Source organism: Sebastes fasciatus, chromosome 16 (genome assembly GCF_043250625.1).
Source record: "Sebastes fasciatus isolate fSebFas1 chromosome 16, fSebFas1.pri, whole genome shotgun sequence".
Lineage (NCBI taxonomy): Eukaryota > Metazoa > Chordata > Actinopteri > Perciformes > Sebastidae > Sebastes > Sebastes fasciatus.
The window spans coordinates 20,567,389-20,588,777 of record NC_133810.1 but is presented as its reverse complement, the minus strand read 5'-3'; the positions used below and the strand labels follow the sequence as shown (position 1 = coordinate 20,588,777).

General features: G+C 40.3%; 1 protein-coding gene across 1 annotated transcript; it reads left to right on the top strand.

Moving 5' to 3' along the window:
* The first annotated feature begins 5,653 nt into the window (after window positions 1-5,653).
* On the top strand, window positions 5,654-21,005 carry gucy2d (guanylate cyclase 2D, retinal). The gene is made up of 19 exons (XM_074611651.1): window positions 5,654-6,021; window positions 7,993-9,012; window positions 9,128-9,429; window positions 9,554-9,926; window positions 10,026-10,110; window positions 10,212-10,320; window positions 10,463-10,582; window positions 10,673-10,753; window positions 11,516-11,692; window positions 11,777-11,933; window positions 12,046-12,195; window positions 12,572-12,720; window positions 12,837-13,000; window positions 14,593-14,785; window positions 15,601-15,775; window positions 16,377-16,475; window positions 17,756-17,850; window positions 17,934-18,016; window positions 18,168-21,005. The coding sequence occupies exons 2-19, from the start codon at window positions 8,160-8,162 to the stop codon at window positions 18,250-18,252; spliced, it is 3,450 nt and encodes a 1,149-aa protein (XP_074467752.1). The 5' UTR covers window positions 5,654-6,021; window positions 7,993-8,159; the 3' UTR covers window positions 18,253-21,005.
* Window positions 21,006-21,389: the final 384 nt, after the last annotated feature.

Genomic DNA, 21,389 nt, shown 5'->3' with positions numbered 1-21,389 from the left:
TACGTGTGTGGATGTGTGGCGAGACTTTGAGGTGCGGGAGCTGCTAGCCGTCCGCGGTTAGAAAGAAAAAAGCAATAGATGATACAAACATAACAAGGCTGGTGAATAAGAGAGGCATCCGCCGATTCGTTACACAGAAACACACCGTGTTGATAATAAGCCGACCACCTCATGGTACCGCCAGCTGTGAGCTGTGATCTGTTTTTAAAGTCAGGCACCTTGGCGGAGGTATGCGCTCTGAGGGTGCCATTCTAGTTTCTACTCTTTTTACAGTAATTGGAGCATAGCTATCAAGATAACAATGTAGGCTACAATAGATATAGCTAGTAAAACGTAGCTAGCTTACCTCCAATTCTCTCTGCAAAATGGACAAGCCATACTGTCTATGTCTTCCTAGCCACCTGCGAGTCCATACAACGTTACACCACTGCCTCTTTTTTTAGACATTTCAGCAGACAGGATGGCACAGACGATCAAGGCAGCACGTTTCTGCCTTGTTAGCATTGTGACCCGTACAGACCTGTAAGCTTACCTGCCTTGGAGCTTTCAAACAAATCTTTTGTTGTCTTTATTGTTTATTCTGTCAACAGCCAGAATGGCCAGCAGCAGCGGACGGCCGTTCTTTTTTTTCCATTTTACACGTACAGTGTGAGCACTCAGGTCATGGCTGATAATTGGACCGTACTGTGTGAGCACGTAAATCATGAGCTTTGGCTTTACATTTTAAACGAACTACTCGTACAGTAGGAGTAGGAAGTACACAACAACATTTCTAAAATCGTACAGTGTACGCCCAGCTTAACGTAGCCACATCCTCATCCTCTCTCCGCTGCATTTCTTCAGCCGTATACTCCAAATATCATCAACCTGCAGAACTGGAGAGCCACCACAGTTCTAGATGCAAAAATTCCAGATCCACCGATTTACACGTACACATGCATGATGAACATAGCGTTACAGCAAACTGCAGGAGCTCTCCGGCTCTGCAGGTCAATGTTTCTCAAATAGCCTGTAGTTCTTCAATGCCTTCCAACTACGTCACTGACACATCAAATCACGGCGCTGGCTGCAGGAAGAACAACAGATTTTGCAGATGAAAATTCAGCTTCCTCGGTCACTGAGGAATTTAATGCTTCAGTTGACTACATTTACCATCAACACTGATTGGACATTCACATAAAAGGTGGGGAAATTTCCCTTTTAAGTTAACTTATGCAATAAATTATGTCTAGAAGGTGTGGTGGAGATAGGGGAATACAGTATGGGAGTTAAGGAATCACAACATTAGGGGTAAGCCCTGTAACTGTGTGATTTTCCTCATAGAGATGTGAAATCTGTAATTTGATAAAAAACAACATCACTGGAAGTCCCTGTTAACTTATGTTTTTAATGCCTCAGTTACTTACTCCAACAGATTAATTGTATCCATATATAGTAGATTTAATATTAGTTTTGTCAATGAATGTATAGTTAAGCTTTTTTTCATCCCTTAAAACCTTTCAAAATTGTTACTTCTTTTTTTGTTTCTTAAATTTGCACTTTGCACATCTTTTTTTTTTTTTACTTTTTATTTTACTAAGAAAGTTCAAAACAGTTGTAACATATAGTATACATGTTCCATTTTTTCATTGTAAAAATTTTAGTGAATATATTTCACATTATAAAAATGTATAAATTATACAACAACTATCAAAATGAAATAATAATAATAATAATAATAATAATAATAATAATAATAATAATAATAATAAATAATAAATAAATAAATAAAACAACAAAAACATTCAGCAGCTGCTAAACAATTGGAGTAAATTTAAAATGTCTAAATAATCCAATAGTTTTTGCCAATTTATAAATTTTGAATTTCAAGTTTTCAATAGTAGTAAAATAACTTTTAAAATCAATATCTTTAAAAATATAAAAGGAGGGTAATCTTGTAAGCCATGTCATTTTATTGATATAATATTTTGCTAAAATAATTAATCAAATTAATTATGTAACTTTTGTCTGCTGAAAAATTGTGTGTGTGTTAAAAGTGAGTAACATATTAATCTTTGTTAGATGATGATATCTTTTTCAAATTTTTTTGAAAAGTTATTTTGTATATCAAACCAAAAAGAAGTAGCATGAAAGCAATCACTTTGCACAGATCATTGTGGGGGGAAAAAAACTCCTGAAGCTCTGCAGAGGCCAACACCCATTCTGAGGTCAGCGTCGAAGAACAGTGACAGGTTTCCTGTTACCTAACACACATTTTAAATAACACTCTTGACATCTTTTCAAGGAAGTTTCCTTGCTTTCCTACCGCTCTGAACCTGTGATCCTGGAAAGACTGAGTGATGTCACTGTGGGAGGCGGCCAAATGAATTCACCTCATCACAGTGGGGTCACGGAGGAGGCAACTGTCTAAGCTTCTCTATCATTCCTCCCACAGATTTTTTTTCAGTATTTGATTAATTAGATTAGACAAATAGCTTCGCCAGAGAAAGTGTAGAATTCCAAGAGAGATGTACTTATAAATCGTCAAATCACACGACCGCTTTGAGAGTCATGTGACCTAGCACATACCAGTATCACACTATCTTCTAAAGACAGGTGTGACTCATTCAAATGTAGATATAGTGCATTTGGATAGGTTTAGATTAAAAACAGAATACTAATTTAGCATGTTTTGCCTACATGACTGTGGTTGTTGGTTTGGGCTACAGATTAATAACAGAAAATAATAGTAATAATGATAAATTAACAGGTCAGAAGTGCTGCTATCCTCCTGTCAGTATGGTGCAGTGTTGCTACCTCTGCAGTGGCTGGTTCTTTGCTCAACTGGGCCGGCTGTGTGTGTGACCTTGCTTTGAAGTGATCTCAGGCAGTGCCGTTAGCCATGTCGCTAAGAGGCTTGCAGGCAGCAGATCAGTTTAGCACAGCCTCACCTGACTAATCTGATTACTTCAACAAGGCTGCTATCAATGTGCAAGACAGGACAAACAATAAACACATCGTCACACTTCCATACATAGGGGCCCATCGTCATAAAGCTCAGCAGAGGTCACTCTATCGTTTATGAGTATCTTTTACATTTAAATGTTAAATGTTTTCTTAATGTGGAGTTTCCCTCCCCCCTCCCAAAGGCTTTCCAGCTGTAGTGACCTGTACATGCTGCCAGGTCACAAGAGCAGCAGACTTTCAGTAGCTTACCACAGGATATTTTCAGCCCTCGGCTCCAGCTCACATACTGCAGTTCTTATGCCTTTATTAGCATTAAGATGCCTTTGCCCTATGACCGTTATCTTGTCCAGAATTTGAAGCCCAATATTGGGAAAGGACGAAGGCTACAAAGATGTCAGCAGGAGGAATGTAGTCATAATAAAGACACCTTGACATATTTGATCAATCTAAAACAGCTTTTATTTATGAACATTTTGTGGTATTTTTCTGGGTTGAGAAAAACAAATTGTTACAATCCAAGCTTTAATTACTAAATGATGGAATGAAAGACCCATTTTACCGGTGTGTGTGTGTGTGTGTGTGTGTGTGTGTGTGAGAAGAGTTTTAGCCGTGCTAAATGTCAGTTAGTATCTTTTTATCTACTGCAGTAAGACTAGGTGAACGGCAAATAACATCATGGTGGACTTGAGCAGTAGGGTTAAATGGGGCCACAGATAGAGGCCCCTTAATCACTGCACCAGTTTCAAGGTATTCTTGCATGCTATTCTATGGTTTAAGGTAGCCATCGGTGGTAAGTGTGCAATTATTACCTCCGCCAAGGCCAATGAGGTTATGTTTTTACCGGCGTTGGTTTGTTTGTTTGTTTGTCTGTTAGCAGGATCACTCCAAGAGTTCATGATGGATTTCAATGAAATTTTTTTGGAGGGGTGGCGTGTAGCACAATGAACAATCTTTTCGATTCCGGCTTCGATTTCGATTGTGCTACACAATAAAGTATTTTTTTTAAAGGGACTCTATGTAAGAAACAGAAATTGCTTGATAACAGTGACACCTGAGGCCGTTAAGTCCACGAAAGTCAGCGTCCTGTTGCTAGCGCTCGCGCTTGTGCTCGCTCTACATAGACATGAACGAGCATCGGTCAAAACAGTGAGGCGACACACGTCAGCTAAAACCACAATACTCTATACTCTATCACTCTATATTTCACTTGCTTGGCAGTAATGTTAGCTGACCAGACGAAGGTCTCTCCATGAATCAATGCTGATATTGTCCTGCTTCTGACTCCCGTCTTCTGCAGTGTGTACCACGTGAGAGGTTGAGCGAGTGAAAACGAGCGCGGTGTGTGAGTGAAGGCAAGCAGGCAGACAGAGGAGCAGAGCAGCATCGACTCCGGCCCAGTTGACCAAAGCTACAGTCTCCCCTGTGTCTTCTGGCCGCGGTCGGGGGGCTGGAGCAGGAAGAGTTTACACTGTATTGCAAGACGGGCTTCACCAGATATAACTTTGCGGTTTTGGTGCTTCCATGTAGTTTGTGTTGGAACAGCGTAGCCACACACGAGCGTGCATGGCACACCGACCCGATTTATAAGTGTAAGAAGTTACAAACAGTACCTTTAAGGACTCTAATCAGCCACAACATTATGACCACTGCGTATAACACATGCGCTTTGTAACTGATAACGCGCTGATGACCCAGCCTCCTTCTGAGAGCAGAGAGATACGTGTGTGGATGTGTGGCGAGACTTAGAGGTGCGGGAGCTGCTGGCCGTCCATGGTGAGAAAGAAAAAAGCAATAGATGATACAGACATAACAAGGCTGTTGAATGATAGAGGCATCCGCCGATACGTTACACAGAAACACACCATGTTATTAATAAGCCAACCACCTCACGGTACCGCCAGCTGTGAGCTGTGATCTGTTTTTAAAGTCAGGCTCCTTGGCGGAGGTATGCGCTCTCCGAGTTGTTCTGTTTTGCATGTGGAGGTTTATTAATTATTTTTTCTTTTTGCGTTGGGCACATTTATAGCCGAGAGTATTAAAGTAGGGAGTTTCTCAAGGTATGCATTATGGAACGACACTTTGCTGATGGTTGAAAGTTCCTTCAAAGTCAAAGTTCATGGATTTTGATGAGTTAAATGTCCCTGTTCTGGCACAAAAAGTCACATAAACTACATTCCTCACACCAGCAAATCAAATCATACTTTTTATGGTCCTCCTAATATATAAAACAATAAATCAGTCCAGTAAGCCACCATTTTCAGCACATTTCTTCCCAGTTCTGACTCTTAAAATAGCCGTTGAATCCATCAATCAAATCAGTCCTGTAGTTAGTCTTAGTTAGTATATAGATAGTCTTAAATTGTAGGTTATTTTAAAATGTTCTAAGCTACATCAGCACTTAAATTTACTCTGTGTAAATGATCCAGAGTGAATATACCTCTACATTCACCTTCTTTTTCTTTCTCATCGAACACCCCCGCCCCCCCCCCCCCCCCCTCCCGCCACACACACACACACACACACACACACACACACACACACACACACACAAACACACACACACACACGCACACACACACACACACACTCTTACCACACTTGTGTGGATTAAAAGCTAAAGAGGGCTGAGGAGTCAAAGCTCACCAGTCTTCTCCTCTCTTACCTTTCTTTTACCTGTTACCTCTCCACAGCTCTCTGCTACCTTTTTACGAACCCAGACGCTGGATTGGGGTTGCACCTCTTCTCACGCACTATCCCTCGCTCTGTGGTTTGGGGTGGGTCCCAGTCCAAAACAGGGACAGGGAGAGCTAAAGCAACTACTGGAAATGTGGAGAATTTTCATATTCAGTATTGTCTTTAAGGAACTTGGATACAAGAGGAGATAATTAGATTATTTTTTTTACTTTCCATGCTATTTGGATTACCTATGATATTGTTTCCCAATAGAAGGACAACGACAACTGTTCCTGCTGTATACTGCTGTATACTTAATCCACCTGGAGTTTGGATGGTGCTTTTCAACGACAGGCTCCGGCGTCGACATGGCTCCTACAGTATGTAGAGAAACCGCTCCAGGTCAGAGCTGTCTCTTATTAGATCTGCTTCACTGAATTGTCTTGTCATTGATTTACCATTATTAAGGGTAATATAGGTATAGTTTTTTTTAATGTGAACAATTCCTCCATCATACAGTGTCATTGTAGCCTGCTCCAGTAAAGGTTATACTGTTGGAACGCCAAGGATCGTCCAATCCCTTCATAAATTTGTTATAGACTTCCAAAAAATTGCTCTATTAATGAAATGTAAAATGCATTTTGATGGATTGACATAATTTGACCTATTTTTTATTTTCAGCAGCACTTTAGAACAAGGTTAGCATTAGTAAGGGCTCCTCTCGACCTATTGCGAACTGATAAGCCAATGACAGTATTAGCCACTTTAGCAGGCTTGATAGTTGCAGCTTGCTTGCTTGCTGCGTTTCAGCTTGAAGGCAAAGAATCAGATCAGGCTCTGTGGTATTTTGGGCTGTTAAAATGTCATTTTTTAAACCACTGAAAGCCACAGGTGGTTTACATGTAAGATTTAACCCAAAATAGGCCTCATTTAAGATTGTGCAAACATAAACTAGAGCTATCAGACAGATAAACCAGCCAAACTAAGTTTGAGATAATTTAGAAACAGTGTCACTATTGCAGTCCACCAGAGAGCACTGACAAGTTCATCTTTTAGCTGTAAAATGTCCCACTTAGTGTGTATCTTTGTCATAATACTTAATTTTATTTTGTTTTTAAATCATAAGAATCTGTGTCAAGGTTGTTTGTTTATGCCATGTGTTTATGTAAAAACCATCAGATTCTCAATACAATATTGTACATCAATATCGATAAAATCCAGTATCACTCAGGCTATAATATAAACGCAACACAACAAACACAAGATTGTTAACATTTTTGTCATCCGCAATTGTTTCACTGGAGGTAATTCTTAGTAGTGGTATTCTTAGGTAATTCTTCAGTATTTTAAGCTGTGGACTAAAGTTTTTAAACTGTCTTTATAAACCAGTATTGGTGGAACATGTTTTGTTTCTTTCAAACTGAACTTTCTTAAACTTAAGAAGCAATGCTCTGAATTTTAGCATTAGCTGCCACTAAAGTTCCCCTCACCGCTGACAGGTTGGTCAGGCCTTTTGCTCAGCTGTCAATGTCAATACTTTTGACATGGGCAGCCATTTTTAAGTGTGTTCCTGAACGCAGAATGAAGTATCAGCAAAGTTTGTGTATTAGTTACAAACAGGAATTAAAAGTAGGTTTTCAAAACATCATTGGCAGAGTTACAGTAGATGATGAAAATGTCCAATGCAGAAGATTATAGCCATAGCATGTATTTGCATGCAATAAATGCAACACATTGAAATTTCAGTATCATTGTCTTTCAGCAATTAAGTCTCTAAATTCAGTTTATGTTTTAAGATTAATAAAAAACATGTCTTTTCTTATTTAACGTGGAATGCCAGTATAAGATCCATCATACTATCATTTAATCCTGAGATATTTTTAACAGCTAGTACACATTTAGATGCCGGTTTCAAGAACCTGAGGGGTGAGAAATGGATGGCTGAGAAGATCTCAAAGAGATTGACTTTTGAAGGGAAAAGAGATGCCAAGACCAAATAGAGACAACAAGGCCAGATTTAGCTCCACGTTACCTGGCACTCAATTTCTTAAACTCCGTGGACCCGGCAGAGCTAATCAGCTTGCCACACACATGCCATTAATTCTTCGAGGAACAGTGCTGGCACTGTGGGCACCATGTCCTTGTGAGACAGATGGATGTTGATAAGATTCAACATCACATTCTGTTAAACAAAACGGCTCAACCAGACGCAAGTTGAGGTCAGGGATCATGTCTGAACCCTGGAGACTGTTAAAGCCCTGAGGTGTCCTCGCTTGTATCACAGAACTGAGGAAGCAAAAACTTCATCACGCTGAATTGTTGAGCTACAAATTGTTCTAATTACACCTTCTTTTCCTTTTTTTTTGGAGGCAGCGATGGCTTGGGGTCGTCTCGTCGTGTGTCCAATTTTGGACTAGAGGCCTGCTGAGTGCCAAGGGAAGTCCTATCCACGAAGACACATTGACTGTCACGGTTATTATTACCATAAACTCTCCGCTCCCCTGCTGTCTCTAAAGCATCAGAATAGCTGTTTGAGGAAAATGGCAAGTCACAGAGACCCTCGCTTTCTGCACAACCTATCCTACCACCCTCGATGGCAGCATGACTCAATAAAAGTGAAGCGAAAAGGACATAAGCGGACAGCGGCTGCAAACAGTTGCAGTGGATATAGTCTGTTTAAATCATTAGCAGCTTCATCAGCAAAACCACAGATGCCATCATCCCCGGTGCAACGCTCCAGGAGCCGGTGTGGGAACTGGCTTCTTCTGCCCTTAGTCATCATGCTCTCATTTCTGCCCTGTCAATCCTGGGCGACCACTTTCAAGGTGGCCCTGGTTGGACCCTGGACATGTGACCTCTTATACTCTAAAGCCCTCCCTGACTTGGCAGCCCGCCTCGCCACCGCCCGCATAAACAAGGACCCCTACCTCAACAAAGGCTACTGGTATGACTACACGCTGATCAATGAGGACTGCAAGTCATCCCGTGCTCTAGCTCGCTTTGCCGAGCTGGATGGTTATGGTGCTGCTTTTCTGGGCCCCGCCAACCCAGGCTACTGCTCCTCAGCTGCTCTATATGCAAAGGAGTGGGATGTTGGGATTCTCTCCTGGGGTTGCCTCAAACCCAACATGGACACAGGAGGGATGTATTCCACCTTCCTGCGGCCGCTGCCACTGTCTTCCCGTGTTCTTTTCTCTGTGTTGCGGTTCTTTTCGTGGGCCCATGTGGCCATAATCTCAGAGGAGACGGATTTGTGGGAAGCCACAGGACAGGAGCTTGCCTCGTCACTGAGGGCCCTCGGCCTGCCTGTCAACCCTGTGGTCACCATGGAGTCCGACAAGGATGGGCCTCGGAGAGCCCTGACAAAAGTTCGGCAAGCAGACAGGGTCAGAGGTGAGTTTTAGATGTAAAGATGACTATAATAAGACAACAAAACACCCTCCACACTGTTTTTATTGCACATGAATCATGCAAATGAATACATTTTTAATCCTTCCTCTCTCCACAGTGGTCATTATGTGCATGCCTTCTGTCCTGATTGGTGGCCAAGCCCAGTACCAGCTCCTGACAACAGCCTTGGCCATGAGTATGATTGACCGTGGCTACGTGTTCATCCCCTACGACGCCCTCCTCTACGCACTACCCTACAAGGAGGCACCCTACTATATGTTAGGCAACGACACCAAGCTGCGGAAAGCCTACGACGGGGTCCTCACCATCACTGTGGACTCTGGAAAACGCAATTTCTATGAGGCCTTCAGAGACGGTCAGGACAGCTATGAGATCCGCAGCAGCACCCCACCAGAGCAGGTGAGACTCACTATTGTATATTGTAATAATAGAAAATGATGATAGGAGTAATGATAGAAAAATATGATACTTTTACAAACATTTTAATTAAACTAAACTCATCACATCACTTTTCTTCTGTTAGGTTTCTCCATTCTTTGGCACCATCTACAACATGATATACTACATAGCTATGGCTGCAGAGCAGGCCCGCGCCAGTGGAGGCCGCTGGGTAACTGGTGAGATCTTGGGTGACAGCCAGGGCGGCTTTGAATTTGAAGGCTTCAATCAGCACTTGAAGGCCGGCAAGAACGGCGAAGGCATGCAAGCTCGCTACGTAGTGCTGGATTACAGTGGCATTGGCAACTTTCTCTACTCCACTCATATTGTGGATGCCACTCATACGTATGGCGGGGTCGGCAGCTTGAAATACCTCGGCCGTTCGATCCATTTTGCAGGCAGCACGCCCTACACGGACTCAAGCTGCTGGTTTAGCCCTTACTTTGCCTGCACCGGAGGTGAGTAGTTTCATCGCAGGAAATAAATATAAAGCTGGTGCACTGCTGAATAATTCAGTACATTCAAATTGTCCTTGTGTTTTTCTTCTCTTCCCAAAGGCCTGGACACCGTCACTCTGTTCTTTCTTTTCCTTGTGTTCATTGCAGTCGTTGGATGTGGAGCTAACTTCTTTATTAGTCTCAAGTATGTACAGCAGAGTATCAAAGAATTATCCGGTGCAGTCTTATGTGATCTTTCAAAAAACATAATGATTGCTTTTCTTTTCTTTTTTTTGTTTTGTCTAGGAAAAGTGGCAGGATAGGACTCAGTTTTGGAGGTGGTAATGGCGGATCAACAAAGGTAGTCCTGACTTTGGACGACCTGGTGTTCATCAACACTCAAATCAGCAAACGGGTCAGTTCCTAAATGCTGAATCTCTGGCAATACTGATCGTATCTTTCTTTGCAAATATGTGATGTATGAAAGTTGATTATCTGTGAAAGATGATCTACTATAAGCTGACCCGTCCTCTTTTGAACTGTGTGTGTGTGAGCAGAAGATCAATGACGAAAGTATCCTGAAAAGCCAGCTCGATATGAGGACGCCTCACCACTCGGTATCCGGTCGCAGCTACATGGCCTCCTCGCCAGACAGCTCCAATGTTGCTGTGTTTGAGGTGAGGCAACACATTCAATAAGCTGCTGTTTGACATTTTCTTTTTGTTTTTTAGTTTCACAAAAACTGTATCGTTTTGTGTTCGTCCCAGGGTGACTGGGTTTGGTTGAAGAAATGCCCCGGTGGAGGGGTATCAGGTGTCAACGGCAGCACTGAGTTTGTCTTTGTCAAGGTAAGTGAATGTGTGTCATTATTAAAATGACTGATTTTACATCGTTGCCAGAAAACACAGACTATAGACCGGTTTGGTCCCTGGCCAAAATAAAATGCATCAAACTGAGTGATATAGAGTGCTGTAGGGATGACGTATTTTTGTAGGCCAACCAGGAAATTAGCATCGCCCTGGGTTCCCTCAACCAAAAGCCAATAGGATTTTTCCATTGGGTTTTGGATTATTGCAGAAAATAACCTGTGTGACACACAAACATTTATGATACTTACACGTTTTGTTCAGCAAGATAATCTTCATGAATGAACATCACTATTGTGGTTTTTGAAGCGTGAATGCAATCGTCAGAAGTAAAAAGCTAAAGTCAGGCTATAAATGAACTAACAACTAATGACAGTGAGTATAAACAACAAGGCTGAAAAGGCAGACAAGTCGACGTGATGACGTTTAGTAGTCTCATTTAGCCACTTCTTAGCAACCCCCTTTTTTAAGACACGTCAAAGCTTCAGAATTCACGAGTGGGATATTTACTGACGTATTTTATGTCATAATATAATATTAAAATCTCTTCAGCTTGTGTTAACCAAAGACCTTATTTTCAGGCATCTAACTAAAAACCCAATCAAAAAACCTATTGACTTCCAGGCACAGGAAACAGAAATGTTACAATGCTAACTCATTTCCAGGTTTTAGGACTCATTCCTGCACCACTCTATTCCTCTTGCAACGTAACGTTTCTTGATGTTTCCGTTGACTTCCAATCAGCTCAGAGACATGAGGCACGAGAACCTCAATCTTTTCCTGGGACTGTTCTGTGACTTCGGGATCCTTGCCGTTGTGACCGAGCACTGCTCCAGGGGTAGCTTGGAGGATCTGCTCATCAATGAGGAAGTGCGTCTTGACTGGATGTTCAAGTCTTCCCTGTTAATGGATCTGATTCGGGTAAGAGAGACAAAATGATGCGTTTCATTTCCCATCTTGTCACCTTTCCTCATCGCTCACACGTTTTCCCCAATCTATTATCAGGGAATGAAGTACCTGCATAACCGTGACGTCATCCATGGACGACTCAAATCCCGTAATTGTGTGGTAGACGGGCGCTTCGTATTGAAGGTGACAGATTATGGCTTCAACGAAATTTTGATATCCCAAGGCATTGACACTGAAGGGGAAAAGCCAGAGAGTGAGTTCATGTCCATCCACAGACTAATTTAGTGACTTTGCTCGTATACTGTATATCAGTATTATTTGTGTATTTATCGTTGTGCATTTTTATTTTTATTTTCTCAATAAAGATCTGCTTTGGACGGCACCCGAGCTGCTGAGAAACCCCAGTCTGAGGAGGAGGGGCACGTTCAGTGGGGATGTCTACAGCTTCTCCATCATCGGGCAGGAGGTCATCTCTCGCTCTGCACCTTTCTGCATGCTGGACATGCCTCCCAAGGGTGAGTGATATGGGCATAGTAACCCCGAAGAAGTAGCAGGAGGTTTTGGGGCCATGATCTATTAAGATTTTAAATGTTTTTGGCAAATTTGTGCAGGTGCTAATTGAAATGTCCATCCTGTCCTTTATGTTCCCCTCCTGTGGGGATAATAACATGCTATTTATTGTTGCTTTTTGCTCAAATTATACACAAAACAGTTCACGCTGAGCTGAAAAGAAAATCACCAATAACATTTATATTTATTTAACAAAATTGGCCGCACAAAATCCTATTCGAGACAATTGCATTGAATTTTTATTACAATGTATTTTGTCTGTTTTTGTGCATTTCTGTGTGTGCCTAACATCTGTGTGTTCTTGTCTATGTGTGTTGACAGAGATTATCAACAAGCTCAAAGAGCCTCCTCCGTTGTGTCGGCCCTCCATGTCGGTGGATGAGGCCCCGATGGACGTGATACAGGTTATGAAACAGGCTTGGAGTGAAGAGCCAGAGAAGAGGCCGACCTTTGAGGAGATCTTCAAACAGGTAAAAACACTGTAAACGCGTGTTGATCCACATCTACTCCTTCTTTTTTTATGCTGTTTTGTGTGAAAGTAGCATGCTGGAGATGACATTCCTGTGCCCTCCTTTACACATGACAGTTCAAGAACATCACCAAGGGAAAGAAGACTAACATCATCGACTCCATGCTGCGTATGTTGGAGCAGTACTCCTCCAACTTGGAGGATCTGATCAGAGAGAGGACAGAGGAGCTGGAGGTGGAGAGGCAGAAGACAGACAAACTGGTTGCTCAAATGTTGCCCAAGTGAGTGTCCAGCAACACACGACTGAATTGATAAAACTGTGATGTCATGCTCTTAAGTCGTAGCCTCTGGAGGCCTATAGAGCATCAGCACAATAACAATAGAATATTTTGCTTAAAGCAGCAGTAGACGAGATTGGAGCACTTATGATAAAAAAAAGTTATTTTTATAAAACGGTCACTTTACATGAGACAGGTAATCTGAAAAAAATCATGTGCCTCTGTGTCCTCTGGTGTCATCTGCAAGATTTCACAGACCGGAGGAAACAACCAATCAAAGCCGAGCCGGAGTCTGCCATCTCTGAGCAGCTGTCAATCACTCGTGAACTCCGATCAAACGGTTAAACTAGGCAGCGCTGATCAAATATGAATTAATATTATGTTACTGTAATGCTTATTTCTCTCCTCAAATGTTTTCAGAAACATCTTGTAGTGTACTGTTTAGCTGTAAAATGAGAAAGATTGTGAACCGGCAGCCATGTTGAGATCGGTTGAGGAAATACCAAACACCGCCCACCAGCCGGAGCAAATTTTCTAATTTTACAGCTAAACAGTACACTACAAGATGTTTCTGAAAACATTTGAGGTGAGAAATAGGCATTACACTAACAGAATATTAATTCATATTCGATCAGCGCTGCCTAGTTTGACCGTTTGATCGGAGTTCGCGAGTGATTGACTGCTGCCTCCGTTGAATGAATAACCAATAGGGAGGCTCTCTTTCTGAAATGATCTGTGATTGGCCAAAGTCATCACGGGCTACATTTTTTTAAAGCCTGAAAACAGAGCCATGAGGAGGTGCAGAAGTTTAGTTTTCTCTCAGAACACTTGAATTACAATATGCTGAAAGGTAATTATGGATTTTTTGCCCAATGATGCCAATTTACCTCCACTTTAAATTACGCTTTTGTTACTTCTTCAAACAGGGAGGTCAATGGTCAGAAGACAGCCTCCCTGAAGCTGGCAGGGATTCAGTGCTCAGTTCAGCAGGGTGGCTGCTCCCTGACATACTGTAGTGGTAGGAGGTCTTCTGCAGCTTAACATAATGTTTCTCACAAACTGTGGAGACCTAAATGCAGCAGTTTGCTTTTATGATTTGTAGTGCAACTGATCACAAAAAATGTTTCTGTCTCAGAGCTGGATGTTATTACCAGAATTTTCTTCATCTCAAAGTCAAACAAGGACACCATTACATACTCAAGTGGGTTCTTCATAGCATTGGATTTAGTTTAATCATATCTCACGAATCTTTATCATATTAGGTCAAATAAAAAATGAATGTATTTGAAGTCACTGATCTATCAAAGAGAGATAGCACCTGCATGCTGAGAGGAGAGGGTCCCACCATGCTGTCATTTTGTGTATCTCAGTCTTGTTTTTAGAAACGTCACTTTGCCTATTTGCAATGACCAATAATAGTAGTAGTAGTAATAGTTTAGGTGGAAATCCTGAAATCGTCACATTTATGGGATTATAAATGGACAGCAGTTGAATGTCTGTAAAAGTCTGTGTTGTGTAAAATTACTTTACTTTACTATTACTTTACTTGTGAGAAGACTTGTGTTTCACCACTCATCATTGTCGTCCTCCTCCAGGTCTGTGGCCCAGGCGCTGAAGACGGGCAAGCCTGTCAAACCCGAGCATTTCAGCGAGGTCACGTTGTACTTCAGTGACATCGTGGGCTTCACCACCATCTCGGCTCTCAGCGATCCCATCGAGGTGGTAGACTTACTCAACGACCTCTACACACTCTTTGATGCTATCATTGGACTGCATGATGTCTACAAGGTGAGTGATGGGTGGGGGGTTGATATTGTAAATATGTTTTTCTTTTTTTCTGTGCATTCCAATACCCATACTACCATACTATTTAGTATACATAATACATAGTATGTCAAATGCAGTATGCCAAAAATACCAGGATGTCCTACTACATCCGGTTGCATTTTGCACAAGAATAGACATCTTTATTAAAATTTGTCTTTGGATTCACAGACATGCACATTTCACAGATGTACATACACTTAAAAGCTTCCTTTGCTATGGGTTAAATGACATTAGATTAAGAAAATAATAATAATAATAATAAATACAATGATAAATACCAGTAAAAGCCTAAGTGGGCCAAACAGTTGGGATGAGAGTGGTAAAATATTAACAGTTAATACATATCAAGCCAGCATGCTTTTCTGGCTATTCTGACCCATATTCCTCTGCGGAGCGGATATATGAGCAAGAGGGTCAAAGTTTAAGGCGCAATGTTATGAAGAAGTAATATGTCCCAATTATATGCATACTGCATGCAACAGTACGCACTTTGTAAGGACAGCTGCAGTATGTACTAAAAGTAAAAAGAAAAAGTATGTGATTTGGAACGTAGCCTCAGTTTCAGTTTTTTTTTTTAACAAAATTTCATTCAGTCTTGCATCTTTTTGTATTTCCTGGCAAACTTTCCACAATAATTAGATCTAAGATTATCTATATTGTTGATGTTATATTTCCAACCTCATTTTAACACATGTCCATTATTAATCAAGATGATTCTTTGCAGTGTTGAACTTGTTTGTGTGTGGGTGTGTGTTCTTAATTTTTCTTGTATGTAGGTGGAAACTATCGGAGATGCCTACATGGTAGCCTCAGGAGTCCCCAATAGAAACGGCAACCGTCACGCAGCCGAGATGGCCAACATGTCTCTTGACATCCTCCACTGCATCGGGACCTTCAAGATGAGGCACATGCCTGAACTGAGGGTCAGGATCCGTATTGGCCTTCACTCTGGTGAGCAATATGTTAATCCTCTCTGTGTTCTAATGCTCTCTCTCTCTCTCTCTATACACATATATATAAATATATATACAGTAGTAATGTTGCATATGGAACGTTTTTTACCCTGAGTGATTACTTTAAGAGTCACATACACGTGTAATGAGTAATTTGGCACTCTGTTCCAGAGTGAGTAAAAGTTAATATGTTACAGAGGAATAATAAGAATACAGGAGCTCAAGCTGCTAAGGCAAGGAGCTATTTTTACCTCCTTTATCCTAGTCTGGAACTTATTCCTGGAACAGTGAAACGCTATCCACTTAGAGCACTGTCATCCAATTAACACACTGCATACTTTGGATTTCTAACTCGATTCTATGAATTTCTTTATGTACACAGAAGTGGTAGTAGTGCACAGCTTTAATGTTATGTTTTGGGAATAGAGTTGAGTACTTTTATTGAAATGAAAAGAGATTATGAGTCTACTAGAAAGAATAGGAACAACAATTGTATTGAAAAATTAGTCTTCAAAGTTATAGTCATATTTATTTTAGACATATTTCTTGCCTAGGAGAAGCGTCATAGTCGTGTGTGTTGTTGCTGTCTATGTTTGCAGGCCCAGTGGTAGCAGGAGTGGTGGGTCTTACGATGCCTCGGTACTGTCTGTTTGGAGACACTGTCAACACAGCGTCTCGAATGGAGTCCACAGGGTTGCGTGAGTGTCTCACACATCAGTATATAGACCAGACCGATATCCTCTTCCTTTTTTTAATCATTTTTGTTTTACATTGACACAGTGGTTGAGAGTACAGGTGTAGTCTGTGTGCATGCTGCCTGAGGCTAAACAGGGCTTTAAAGTGAGCAGTCCTAACTAATCCTTTAAGACTATCAGCAGAATTAGAGGCCAAATTGAAGTTTCAGAGTAAATGTCAACATCAATGACCAAGTTTGCCTCCTCTGCCCTCTGCATGCTGTAGAAATTAAGTGTGAATTTAAGTATTAACTGCTAAGTACACTTAACTTGTGTTTAAGAATCACATTTGATGGAGCTCCCAGGAGATCATACTGTAATAAACTGAGCAGTATCTAAAATACAGTGGTGGAATGTAACTAAGTACATTTACTCGAGTACTGTACTCAGGTACAAATTCAAACCATTTTATGCAGCTTTATACATCTACTCTCAGAAACATCTTGTAGTGTACTGTTTAGCTGTAAAATGAGAAAGTTTGCTCCGGCTGGTGGTGCTTGGTATTTCATCAACTGATCTCAACATGGCTGCCAGGTCACAAACTTTCTCATTCGTGAGTTTGCGAGTGATTGACAGCTGCCTCCATTGAATGACCAGCGAATAGGAACGCTCTCTCTCTGAAATTACCTGTGATTGGCCAAAGTCTCCCGTCACGGGCTAGATTTTCTAAAGCTTGAAAACAGAGTCACGAGGAGGTGCAGAAGTCTAGTTTTCTTGCAGAACACTTGAATTACAATATGCTGAAAGGTTATTATGGAAAAAAATTATGGAAAAAACATTCTGCCTACTACAGGTTTAATGCAGCAGTAATATTAATTCAAAAATGTCATATATAATAGTACAAAACTGAGAAGGAACATTTTACTGCACAATGAGTACTTTTACTTTTGATACTTTAAGTACATTTGGCTGATACTTACATAATTTTACTTAAGAAATGTTTTGGATGCAGAGCTTTTACTTGTAGTGGAGTATTTTCACAATGTGGACTTTTACATAAAGAAAGGATATGAATGCTTCTTCCACTGCTAAAATTATTAATTTATGCTTGACTGTACTGTATTTGGCATTGATGGGTAGTCTTCTGCCACCAAGTGGCTTAATACAAAATGACAGCCTTACTTTCTAAATTTCTCAGATAGAATAATTTTAAACTTCAGAAAGTTCCAAAGCCAATACAGATTTTACATGTATAACTGATATTAAAGCAAATATCGAGGATCTTTCTGTATTTTCTATTACAGCTTACAGAATCCATGTCAACCAAAGGACAGTTGCTCTCCTGGAAAGCTTGGAGCTGGGATACAAAGTGCAAAACAGGGGCCTGACGGAGTTGAAGGTAAAATGAATAAATAATAAATTTACACACTGTAACGCTATTGTCATAACAGCTAATAAATGCTACTGATTATTTATTTTTAGGGAAAAGGGATTGAGCACACATATTGGTTGGTAGGGAGGGAGGACTTCAACAAACCTCTGCCGATTCCTCCAGACCTTACAGGGTAAGAAAATATTTTGGTTACTCCTCCACGTATGCATAAATGTACATTTATACTGTAGCATGTAATCAAGTGACTGTATGGACGGCATGTCGTGTTCTGCTCTGACTGTGTCCCAGTCTTGGTACATAAAAAGCTGTATTTCCTATTACAGGGGAAGCAATCATGGTATCGCTTTAGAGGAGATACCTCCGGACAGAAGACAAAAGTTCCTGGATCGACAGAAGAAGATGGGCTAGAGTAATGTTGTTTTTTTTGTTTTTTTTTTACTGATGTCCCAGAATGAAAAGTGATATTTTCTAGAACATTATTTTTCAGTGAAAAAATACGCAAAGAGATGTGTGAAGGAAAAGTTGAACATGCAACAACCACATTCTACTGTAATTGATGCTACGCTCAAAATGACATCCAGTACCAGTGACATGGGGATAAACACTTTCTGGAAAGCATCTCTATACTAAAATAATCTTTATTGTAGAAGAGGCAACTGTCCATTTTATATATGTATTCAACAAAAAAATAAAGCTTACATGATATGCATACCAAAGTTGAATTACAGATCCAAAAAGTGTTGGGTTAGAGGACAGCAATCGCCTAACAAGAAGGGATTGTGATGTCTAAAAAAACGATCATGGTATACTTCATGTACTGTATGTATCTTTACTGATCTTTGTGCTTTGTAGAGATAGTGGAGAGATTTTATCATGAACACCCTAAGGCAGTATAGTCTTTTACAACAACTCAGAATTAATACATTAAAACATTTTCACAGTAATTTAAGATGGAAAGCAACAGATAGGTCAACCAGGGTTGAGAGCTCAGGTCAGAGATGGCTCGGATTTTGCTTTTGTGGCAGTATTACTGTGATTATTCACACATTTGATGAATTAAGCCATATAATAAAAAATGGCCAAAATATGTAAAACAAAGCATCCGCTTTTTTGATTACTGTGTCTCCTAACATGTATCCCATTATTGCAGTAGGCCTATTTGAGTTGATTTGACTGATAGGTCTGTTTCATTCTAACTTATCACTTTGATTAAAAAAATGGGCTCTAAATTTTAGTTTAGATGACTTGTTCCAGTGGTAATTATATAGATAGATACTGGAAATGATCTTGGGGCCAAAACATCTACAAAGCTGGAAATAATGGATACATTCCAATATTTAATGACACATAATTTTCAGAAAAATATCATGTGGGTCCCATGATATTTTTCTTTAAACGATTGACCTATGATGTGCATCTACATTACGTTTCTCTCCTTAATGATGTCATCATACTACATACATATGTATTGTTTTTTAATGATGTCATGATACTACATACAGTATGCATTGTTTTGCTTTGCTGACATTTTCCACCAAATCATAGCAGACGTACGCAACATGCAAACAAGACCCGAACTATTGCTCACTAACAGTTTCCCTATAGCTTTACCTACTGTTCATGTAGCCCATTACTGAAACATGCTGCATGCTGACTGTACTGTACAGCTGTGTGTTTAACAGGGTCTTAATAGGACAGCAATGGGAAGACACACAGTAAATCTGCTCTGAATTGACTGAAATTATTATCTGAAATAATGTGCTTCAGCAGATTGAGCCTTTTCATGTGTATCGCTGTCTTCTAGTGGAAAATGTCTTGAGTTTTGAAGCCATTATTTTCTTTTTGGGCTCTCTGGGACCCCAAACAGCGGCTGCATCTGAAGGTCCTCTGAGAACAAATGTTCACTAAGACGCTCCCATGCTCAAGCCCAAGGGATTTTACAGAACATATGGAGAAATAATGCATACAAAAGGGGTAGGACAGAGTCATTTCTCTTTATCTCGGGGATGTGTATATACTGTAAATTTGTAAATAGTTAGTTTGTGCCCTGCAGGGTTAGGGACTTTTTGGTGGAGTTTTTTATTCTGCTTGGGTTCCCTAAATCCCTGACACAAAATGAGATAGCAACAAAACATAAGGGTTTAATCACAGTGCATTCAGAAAGCAAGCAACCGCATTGTTCCCTCACTCTCTGTTGGCTTGCTAATTGTCTGCTGCAGCACTGATACTGAAGCAAATAGGCAGGCAGTGTCAGGATGTGATTTTTCTCCAACAACAGTTACATTTTTTCCTTGGGAGCTCACTTGCTGACCACTTCTAACATAGACAAAAAAAGAACACACATCTGATGACTTGATTATCAGGTTGCTTGTGGTGTATTCTTTCACACCATTAAGTGTTAAGCACTGGCTCTTCAAGCATGATTAAACCTCTGTCCAAGAGGAAACACAGGATTCTGAAGAACATGGAGAAAAGCTGTATCTAAAGAACAAAATAAGTTATTCTATTGCATAGGTAGGACCTACGTTTGCTAGATTTTTAATCAATTTGCCAAATAGATGAAGCTCCTCAAAATTGAATGGACTGTATTGTTCATTTTGAAAGTGTTCTCAATGTGTTTCTATAAATAAATGATGGTTTTAGTGAAGATTGTGTCTTCGTATGTTACGCGTCGTTTGTGTTGAGGCCATTTTCCCAAATGGTGCCCTGACAGTACATTAAATTATGATTCATAAGTTCAGTAACGAAGAGTAAATCACACTTTAAATGACCGGTAAGACATTTATAGCTTGATATTTCTAAGTTGGTGGCTTTTATCTGTCAAATCTGATTAAAGTTTTTCAATTATAACAAGCTTTAAGCTTTGAAATAGCGGTGGACAAAAGGGGTGACATGGTAAACGTATCAGCAATATTAAAACGCAACTCAATTATGAAGAGGAGACAGTAACTCAATGGAAGTCTTACCTCACCATTTTACATCGCCAAGCAAGTTCCAGTGATGCTAACAAGCTTTGGGCTGATTTTACTCTGTTTTACTCTGTATTGGAACAATCCAACGAAAATGCAAGGGTGGTTTTACATAATGCAACTTCTGTGCAATACGCTGCACATCATAAACAAACCCTATTAAATGTTTTTGTCACAATTTCATCCTGAACATTGCACATGTTGATAAATCTTATTCCCGTTTATTGAGTGTATTTCCTGTTAAAACACAACCTCCATGGAGCTGAAGTTGCATTTAGGTTGCACCGTGTATCTTACAGTAACTTCAGCCAACAATTTACAGAAATTTAGATATTAGATTATGATATATTTTTGTCATAGATGTTTCATAGATTAATCATAGATTTTGACATTTTCCTTCAGTGACAGAGTATATTTGCTGCTTTAGATCATGAGATTTCCCTAAAAGATTCTTTAAATGTGATCACAACTTGTACTGTTAGCTACCGCTGAAGACGATGAGATAATATTTGTATTTTTGAAATGAATAAAATATTATCCAAATCACACAGATCATGTCTGCACTGCTAGCAGGAA